This window comes from Vicia villosa, linkage group LG5 (genome assembly GCF_029867415.1).
Source record: "Vicia villosa cultivar HV-30 ecotype Madison, WI linkage group LG5, Vvil1.0, whole genome shotgun sequence".
Lineage (NCBI taxonomy): Eukaryota > Viridiplantae > Streptophyta > Magnoliopsida > Fabales > Fabaceae > Vicia > Vicia villosa.
The window spans coordinates 137,864,764-137,875,153 of NC_081184.1; the positions used below are offsets into that span (position 1 = coordinate 137,864,764).

The 10,390-nt window shown below is 36.2% G+C and overlaps 1 protein-coding gene across 1 annotated transcript; it reads left to right on the plus strand.

Annotated features, from left to right (window-relative positions):
• The first annotated feature begins 8,351 nt into the window (after window positions 1–8,351).
• Window positions 8,352–10,390, plus strand: LOC131607494 (uncharacterized). Its single transcript, XM_058879497.1, has 5 exons — window positions 8,352–8,509; window positions 8,584–8,798; window positions 9,308–9,475; window positions 9,584–9,819; window positions 9,947–10,390. Exons 1-5 carry the CDS (start codon window positions 8,440–8,442, stop codon window positions 10,191–10,193), a joined length of 936 nt encoding a protein of 311 aa, XP_058735480.1. The 5' UTR covers window positions 8,352–8,439; the 3' UTR covers window positions 10,194–10,390.

Genomic DNA, 10,390 nt, shown 5'->3' on the forward strand with positions numbered 1-10,390 from the left:
TTGCGATGCAATCCACAACCATCCCCGGCAACGGCGCCATTTTGTTGAATGCAGTATAGGGCAAGCAACAACAAAAGATTTGGAAATATTGATCCGGGAATTATCGTCCACAGAGATGGAGAGATGCCATTCAACAGTTTCTACGGTTTCGAGCTTGGGTTTGAATGAGCAAAAAGTAAACAAAGATATAGACAGGAAAAGAATAAACACATTCTTAGAAGAGAAAGAACTTATCAGGAATGTAAATATATTCACTCTTCACAAACATACACTTACCAACCCGTTATACTCAACCTACGATACTCATCTATGTCATCACGTATCTCTCACATAAGCGTCCATCTCTGGAGCACAAACGAGATCATCTCACAACTAAGGTTATCTCTAACGCAAAGTCACGAGAACATCCGTATTCTCGCGTCGGCGATCTCTCGCGCGCCGCTCAAACACGAAAGCATTAAGTACAGATACCCACAGTGAATGCTAGCTCTAAATCTATCTCTAGAGTTCAGAACCAACAGATAATCATCCTAGATAAGGATTCAAGAAGTTTATCTCTAAAGCACCCCAAATCCCCAGCATAGAGCAAAAATCCAGGATAACATCAACACAGATTTGTAAAGAAAGTTAAATATAACTTTATAATCGGTAAATCGGTAAATATACATAAGATTCAAGTACATATACAAACAAACCCAACACAAAAGAAATACACAAAGAATAGAAGAGATAAACCAAACATCTCGCGGGTTGTCAGCTCCGGTTGATGAGAAATCCACCTCCGATCTTCCAAGTGCATGACCCGGTGTTGTTTTCTAAGCTAATCCTACTCTAAGAATGAAAATGATGGAGTTGGAACCAAAAACTCTCCAAAACCATAACCTAGAAATGTTCAAATGAAGAGAATATAAACACAAATCTGCACAGGTCCGCTCAGCGGACCCCCTCCGCTCAGCGGCCTTCACTTATTCCCCAAAATATCTACAACAGTATACGTAGCTCCGCTGAGCGGGCTACCTCCGCTGAGCGGACCCAAAAATGCTTCAAATCTCTGCCAAGCTCCGCTTGAACTCCGCTAAGCGGACCTTCTGCTACAAAACTTCCTTATTCAGTTCCAAAATTGCGCAATCAGAGCCGTGCCTTCGACACTTTATTCCTCGAGGCTCCAATAAGCATGAATACCTATAAAAACAAAGAAAAAACTATTAAACGGTATATAAAACATATGAAAACTAAATAATGTGAATATATACACAAAAGTGGGGATTTTATTACAAAAACGGAATGAATCGAATCAATAAGTGCCACAATTATATACTCAAAATAACAACATTTTGGCACTTATCAAACTCTCCCCAACTTGAAACTTTGTTTGTCCTCAAACAATGTCAAATAAATCAAAGAATCAAAAGTAATAAACCAAAGAATCGTGAATCAACAAGTTTTGAAAACCAAAAACAAATGTATGGTTCAATACAAAAACGTATAAACAAAGTAAATACTTACCACTATCCTACAACGACAACATGTAAATGAAACGCATCTTAAGTACAAATAGCATACAAAACATTCTAAACCAATACATGCTATCTCATGAATCACACCTAGCAAAATTTCATCAATGGATGAATAACACACAAAGGTGAAGGACTTTTAACACTCATCCAACAATCTTGCAAACAAAAGATTAAATTATGCATTCATCCAAAAATCACATTGAAGATATAAAAGCAAGAATCACAAGGACTTTTCAAGGTTGTAATGTGGCTTGGTTAACAAACAAGGGATAAGTCCTAAGGCTAATCGAAACAAAAACTTGCCTAAACCTAAGGGAGTGATCAATCCACCAAAGATTCAAACAACAAAACCTCGATTAAACTTCTTCCATAATCACAAGTTTCTCAAACCAATCACAATACTTATTAGCACAATTATTCACTTCTCTTTTCTTTTTGTTTTTCAAAACTTTTTCACTTTTTTTCTTTCTTTTTCTTTTCACATTTTTTTTCTTTTTCTTTCTTTTCAACCTCATAGCAACAACCAAATAAGTACACAACCATTTCTCTCCCCAACTTGAATTCAACCACACCATCATATGAATACTCCCTACTTTCTAAGGCAAGGTAAAAATTCATACCAAAAATCATGGTTGAGGGTTCAAGAAAACAAAGAATCAATCATACATGCAAAAATGAGAACTAAACACTCAAAGATAAGCATTTAGCAAATACAACATGGACATTGACAAAAAGGCTCAAAAGGGTTAACAAATGATCACACACTCACAAGGTGAATTGACTATTTGGTTATGGTGGTTGTGCTCAAAATGAAACAAAATGCCTTGATCCTTTTCATGCTTTCATAAAATCAACATAAACAAAAGATTAAGCATAATAAAATCCAGTTAAAACAAAGATTGTGGCCTCCAGCATATATGAACAATGGAAAGCTTCCTCACATTTATGGTTTGGGAACTAAAGTGATTCAATCAATAAGCAAGTAATGCAAAAGAATGAATGGTATGGTAATTGTACAAATGAAAAGTTTCCTAAACATGTTATGCTATAGAAAGCGATAAATGAGTACCTTGAATGATACAACTTCAAAAACAATATCCTACCATACATCCGCAAGTTGAAACACTCAAGCTTTGGAAAATAACCTCAAAAATCTTCGAATTACCGAAAAAATTCGAGTACAAACAACCAATAAAAGAATTAGAAAAATAAAACTATTATATACTACTAATTAGCCTTGGTAAGAGTGGGAAAAAAAGAATGGAATCAAGTGGAATTGGAACCCTGCTGGTACAGAGCAGAAAAACAAAAGTCTGCTATGCTCGCTCAGCGAGCTCAGCTCCGCTTAGCGGATATAGCAGAACACAGAAAAATCAGAACTGCACCAGCTGTTCTAATCACTCACCACTTCACCTAAATACCTCATAAACAGAAATATAAACAATATTTACAACCGTTGGGGTGCCTCCCAACAAGCGCTTGTTTTACGTCGTTAGCTCGACGCCTTTATTGTTTAGGTGTTTGGAAAGTAGCTTCCTCCCGTCATGCCATGGTGACGTCTCACCGCACAAGCCTAAAGAAAGTGTCCTAACCAACCACTCAACAAACGTTACGGGTACAAATATATACAACAACTATACGAACATAAAAGAAAACGCAAGTATATAAGTATGTACATAAACAAACACATATATACAAGTATGAACATATACATGTATTATTATACAAAAAGAGAAAAGTTGGTGAATATAAACAAGTAAACATGTACAAGTAAATATATATACAAGTGAAACTATACAATATATACGATATATACAAAGCTCAAAACCACGAAAACTATTGCGATGCAATCCACAACCATCCCCGGCAACGGCGCCATTTTGTTGAATGCAGTATAGGGCAAGCAACAACAAAAGATTTGGAAATATTGATCCGGGAATTATCGTCCACAGAGATGGAGAGATGCCATTCAACAGTTTCTACGGTTTCGAGCTTGGGTTTGAATGAGCAAAAAGTAAACAAAGATATAGACAGGAAAAGAATAAACACATTCTTAGAAGAGAAAGAACTTATCAGGAATGTAAATATATTCACTCTTCACAAACATACACTTACCAACCCGTTATACTCAACCTACGATACTCATCTATGTCATCACGTATCTCTCACATAAGCGTCCATCTCTGGAGCACAAACGAGATCATCTCACAACTAAGGTTATCTCTAACGCAAAGTCACGAGAACATCCGTATTCTCGCGTCGGCGATCTCTCGCGCGCCGCTCAAACACGAAAGCATTAAGTACAGATACCCACAGTGAATGCTAGCTCTAAATCTATCTCTAGAGTTCAGAACCAACAGATAATCATCCTAGATAAGGATTCAAGAAGTTTATCTCTAAAGCACCCCAAATCCCCAGCATAGAGCAAAAATCCAGGATAACATCAACACAGATTTGTAAAGAAAGTTAAATATAACTTTATAATCGGTAAATCGGTAAATATACATAAGATTCAAGTACATATACAAACAAACCCAACACAAAAGAAATACACAAAGAATAGAAGAGATAAACCAAACATCTCGCGGGTTGTCAGCTCCGGTTGATGAGAAATCCACCTCCGATCTTCCAAGTGCATGACCCGGTGTTGTTTTCTAAGCTAATCCTACTCTAAGAATGAAAATGATGGAGTTGGAACCAAAAACTCTCCAAAACCATAACCTAGAAATGTTCAAATGAAGAGAATATAAACACAAATCTGCACAGGTCCGCTCAGCGGACCCCCTCCGCTCAGCGGCCTTCACTTATTCCCCAAAATATCTACAACAGTATACGTAGCTCCGCTGAGCGGGCTACCTCCGCTGAGCGGACCCAAAAATGCTTCAAATCTCTGCCAAGCTCTGCTTGAACTCCGCTAAGCGGACCTTCTGCTACACAACTTCCTTATTCAGTTCCAAAATTGCGCAATCAGAGCCGTGCCTTCGACACTTTATTCCTCGAGGCTCCAATAAGCATGAATACCTATAAAAACAAAGAAAAAACTATTAAACGGTATATAAAACATATGAAAACTAAATAATGTGAATATATACACAAAAGTGGGGATTTTATTACAAAAACGGAATGAATCGAATCAATAAGTGCCACAATTATATACTCAAAATAACAACATTTTGGCACTTATCACACATAAGCCTCCGTTAGTGAAATTTAACGGGAGGGACTAAAATTAGAGACGGAAAATATTGTGAGGACCATTGTTTGAAGAAAATTTTTGCAGGGACTAAAATTGAAAGTTGTCATATTTATAGGGACTAAAAACTTATTTAACCCAAAAAATATTAATATAAAATTATTTCATTAATCAACCTCATAACTTCATTAACTAACATATTTTATTAACCAACTTTCCTTTATTATTAAAAGTTATTTTTAATATCTGACCATTTACTAACCAACTTCATAATTTCATTAACTTACATTTTATACTTCATTAACTCAATGATTAGGTAAGTCCATATTTTTCGTCTGAAATCATCTATGAAAGTGACAAAGTATCTATTACCTCCAATCGATCCACCTGGATTGGTCCAAACACATCAGAGTATATGATTTTAAGAATTGCCTTCGACTTGCTTCTTGCATCCTTCCTGAAGTTGTTCTTATGTTGCTTTGCCTGCACACATTCTTCACATACTTCATTTGGAATGTCGATTTCTAGTAACTCTGAAATCATATTTCTTCTCTTCAGATCTCTGATGTCTTAAAAGTTGAGATGTCCAAGTTTATAGTGACATATCCATTCATCCTTGCTAGCCACAGTCTCAAGGCACTTGTGCTCCATCATATTAAGTTCAATCTTGAAGATTCTATTATGAGACATAAGAGCCTTTAAGATTAACCTGCCACTTGATTTGACAACTCTTATCATCTTGTCTTTGATAGACACCTTCTAACTATTTTTGACCAATTGCCTTATAGTTAGCAGATTACTTTTCATCCCTGGTATATACAATACATTAGAAATCACAGACCTCTTGTCATCTTTCCTCATAATTAGAACATCACTAATACCTTCAGCTGCTAGAGTATTGTCATTTGCAAATTTCACCATGTTCTTCATCGAGGGCTTTATGTTGACAAATTAATCTTTCCTTCCAGACATGTGTGACCATCAGAATTATTTCTTGTTGTGAACATCAGAATCACTTCTTCTTCATCTCTTGTTGTGACCATCAGAATCATTTCTTCTTCTTCCTCATGTTTTGCAAACTTTGCATCACTTTCTTGATTCTTTTATTTTTCTAGACAATCACTATGACAGTGACCATAATTCTGACAATTGAAACACTAAATGTGACTTTTGTCAAGTTTTCAACCATCACCTCTTCCTCTACCTGCAGCACCACCTCTTAATTGCTTTGGTATGATGACTTTCTCTGATTCGACCAATTTCATTCTTGGTGATTTCGATTAGTTGAATTATTGTAGCCTCATCTACATTTGTTTCCCTTCCAACTTCCTATGCCTTTCTTTTCTTTTGTCGACTGAGCCTAAAAAGCCACATCACTCTTCGACTTGCCTGCAGCTCTTTCAACCATTCTTTGTTCATGAGATTCAAGCATCCCTTGTAGATCTTCCTTTGTCAATGTTGACAAATCTTTCGTCTCTTATATGGCTACCACCACGTGGTCAAACTTTGGAGCCAATGACCTTAAGATCTTTGTAACAATTGATCTTGATGTCAACACTTCTCCACACACCTTGATTTGATTCACCAATTTCGTAACTCTAGTGAAGAAATCTGTAATGTTCTCACTTTCTTCCATTTGAACCAATTCATACGTTCTTTTGTGAGTTTGTAACATCGCATCTTTCACCTCTTCAGCACCTCTAAACGATTTTTCCAGAATTTTCCATGCCTCTTTCGCTGATTCAACATCATTCAGCTTTTCAAAATTATCTGGATCAACGCATTGATGAATTATAAAGAGAGCTTTATAATTCTTCTAATTCAATTTTTTGTGCGCAACCTTTTCTTCATATGTCGCGTCTTCTGCAAGTGGTTTTACTCCTTCCTTCACAAGATCCCTAAGATCTTGATAACAGAAAACAACCTTTATATGCATGCACCAATTCTCATAATTCCGACCCTTCAGAGTTGGAAGACTCGTCAAAAAATATTTGTTTGGATAATTCATTGACATTGTGTTTTGCTTCCCACGAATCGCTCAGCCAGTTCTCTAGATACCATATGTTGGAATTACACCAAACCTATGGAGAATTCCGTATCAATCCTGATGAACAAGATTCAATCACACCGATCAAATTTCCTCTTGTTCTTCACTCTTCACTCGAGTGAATCAACCAACCTTGGTTGCTAGATTGTTATGCTGCACAATTGTTAAGATGAATTGGGAAGGAAGGGAATTAGGGTTTGAACAAAATAGAGGGAAGAAGAAGAATTTATGCAGAGTTTCTCTCTGCCCTTCAAACTGAAGTTTATTCTTTGCAACTGCAAGTGAGTAAGTATACATTGATATGGGTTACTCCCTATTTATAGATTTTTAGTCTGCTAGCTCCCTAAGCAAAGTCCGAAATACATAATTCTGGTAACTACAAAACTAGGTCTAAGTCGAAATTTTGTCGAGGCAACTCATTCGACACACAAATTCAACACAGACACAATAGTCTATTTCGACACGACCTTGTTTCTATCGAACAACATGCTTCGGCAGAAGGAATTACAATCTCAACATAGATACATGAGAAATAGATATATATTTTAAGAGAGAATGTGAAATATAAAGAAGAATGATAACAATCTTTTAGAAAATGTTTATGAGTGGTTTATGTTCGATTTTAATTACCTTTAAAATAAAAACCTCATTTCAATGAGAATCTAGGAATTAGCTTAAATATTGTCAAGAAACAGAAAAATTCACTTGACCGTAAGTTTGGATGTTGTCTAGCGTGAGAGACTTTAATAAGTCTCTCACATAAAAACCCTCAATTTGATCCATTTTCAATAAATTTACGGAAGTTTTGAATTCCCAAAAAAAAACCTACAATTTATTTTTACTATTCATAAAAAAATAGGGTTAAATAAGTTTTTGGTCCCTATAAATATTTCAATTTTGAATTTTAGTCTTTATAAAAAAAATATTGACTTTTAGTCCCTATAAAATTACTTCTGCACTCACTTTTAGTCCCTCTACAAGGACTCAAAGTGAGTGCAAAAGTAATTTTATAGGGATTAAAAGTCAACATTTTTTTTATAAGGACTAAAAGTAGTTTTTGATAATTTTATTGGGACTAAAAACATATTTAACTCAAAAAAATATACTGTTCATTATTATTTTGTGGAGATTTTTATTTTTCTGAGGTTAACTCCACGTACATGCTATGAAAAAATATAAAAGAAAATGCCGAAATCACATAGCCGTTCCTGTGTGACCGTAGACAGCGCCCTAAGCCTGTTTTTTTTTTATGATTTCCAAAAGTTAAATTTTATTTTTCTTTTTCTTCCTCATTTATAACAAGTCCGCGTCAATAAACGTCCTCTCAACGTCCTGAGTTAGAATCCTGCTAGGTGCTATCAATTCTTGCGTGGGCCAGTCCATACAGAACTTTGTTCTGGCTTTAAATGAGGCCCCCGCTAATGGACGGTGGGATTGGTCCCTCTTGAATTAGTCGGTCGCAAGGCCGGTTATCAAGATTTCAAAAATAAAAAATAAATAAAAAAAATAAACGTCCTATTTTTTTTTATAAAATAGAAAACTACTTGTAAAATTCTGTTGTTATCATCGAAATTTTGGACCATTTCCAAACTTATCATATAAAACAGTGGATATCACTTTACGATAGTGATAGTACTTTGAGTTCAGTTCAGAGCTCAGACACTCTCTAGAGACTGTAATTGATGGATGAAATTGAACACAAGTTCGTCAACGTGGGAGCTCTCAAACTCCACGTAGCGGAAGTTGGAACCGGTAAAACAGAATCCAATTCAAGTATTTGTCGTCTTCTGAATCAAAGTCAAACATCTTTCTTTTCTATCTTTCAGGTCCAAACGTCATCGTATTCCTCCACGGCTTCCCTGAAATATGGTACTCCTGGCGCCACCAGATGATAGCCCTCGCCGCTGCCGGATTCAGAGCTATCGCCCCCGATTACAGAGGTTACGGCTTATCTGATTCGCCAACCGAACCCGAAAAGACTAAATTTTCTCATCTTCTTGACGATCTCCTAGCAATTCTCGATGCTCTTTCTCTTTCTAAGGTACACTCATTTCTTTCTCTCGCTTTTTCACATTTTATACTTGTTTATTATTGAATAATCTATTGTGAATTCAACATAGGATTTTCTTTCACATGTAAGAATTTCATTCTGTTTTGAAAGGTGTGGTGATCTATGTAATTAGATAGGATCGTCCTATCTTAGCTACGATCTTATGTTTTACGTTGTTATAATCCCTCCCGATCTTGACTATCTTGCCCAACACACATCAAAAGTGTTAGTACTCATTATTACATAGGTTGATGTCAATAATCTCTTGGAAATAGATCCATAGCTGTAGCGACTGAAAATGCTCTTATGAATTCTAGCTAGCATGAAATAGATAGATAGGAGAGCAAATTAACCACAGTTTCTCTAGTTTTTCACTTCTGTACTTCCTGGAGTGGCTACTAATCTAAAGTGAAATTATTCCCTTGAATTTAATCCCTATCATATGGTTATAATGCTGCCCAATTGATTAGTTCTCTTTATCAATGTACAAATTACAATAGGTGTTCATTGTTGGAAAAGATTTTGGAAGTCGTCCTGCATATTTGTTTTCCATTTTGCACCCGGAAAGGGTCTTGGGAGTTATCACTTTGGGAGTTCCATATGTTCCACCGCGCCCCGCTGTGTATGATAAAGTCCTCCCTGAAGGTTTCTACATTTTGAGATGGGCGGTAAATCTAATTTCCTTTTACCTCTCGGCCATATCATCACCCGGTAATATCATCGTTATAATAACTTTCAAACAACTTTGTTTCTGTCTATATGTATGTATATATCAGGTACCAGGAAGAGCAGAGGCTGATTTTGGACGCTTTGATGCAAAAACTGTTGTTCGAAATGTTTACATCCTTTTCTCAAAGAGTGAAATACCAATAGCTGATGAAAACCAGGAGATCATGGATTTGGTTGCACCTAATACCCCTCTTCCGTCTTGGTTCACTGAGGAGGATCTTGCCACATACGGAGCTTTGTATGAAAAATCTGGATTCAGAACTGCATTGCAGGTTCCATACAGGTGCTGCAGTTTTCTTAAGTTCCCGTTTTTTGTCTGGGAAATGTTGCTTATGTTGCTATAAAGAGTGATCCCTTCTCCACCTTTTTTATTTTTCTGATGTGAGCTATTGTTTTGCTTGCATTTGCAGATCATTTGGTGAAGACTTTAACTTGCCGGATCCTGTAGTCAAAGTTCCCGCACTACTGATAATGGGGGGCAAGGATTATGTTTTCAAGTTCCCAGGGATTGAGGATTTAACAAAGGGTGAAAAGGCGAAAGAGTTTGTTCCTAATCTGGAGATAACATTTATTCCAGAGGGAACCCATTTTGTGCAAGAACAATTTCCAGAACAGGTGAATCAGCTTATCCTTGCCTTCCTTGCCAAGCACACTTGATTTGTGGTGGAAGTTTAGTAGTATTCTGTGATTTATGGTGAAATAAATGCCAAGGCATTGGCAATAGCCATCTATAGTGATGGGATCAACTTCATCTTAAATTGGATCACCCTTAACATTTTGGATTTTGCTTGATAGAATTGAATAATATAATACTTGTGATTCACTTGGGTTATTAAGCTGTGATTTTTGCACTA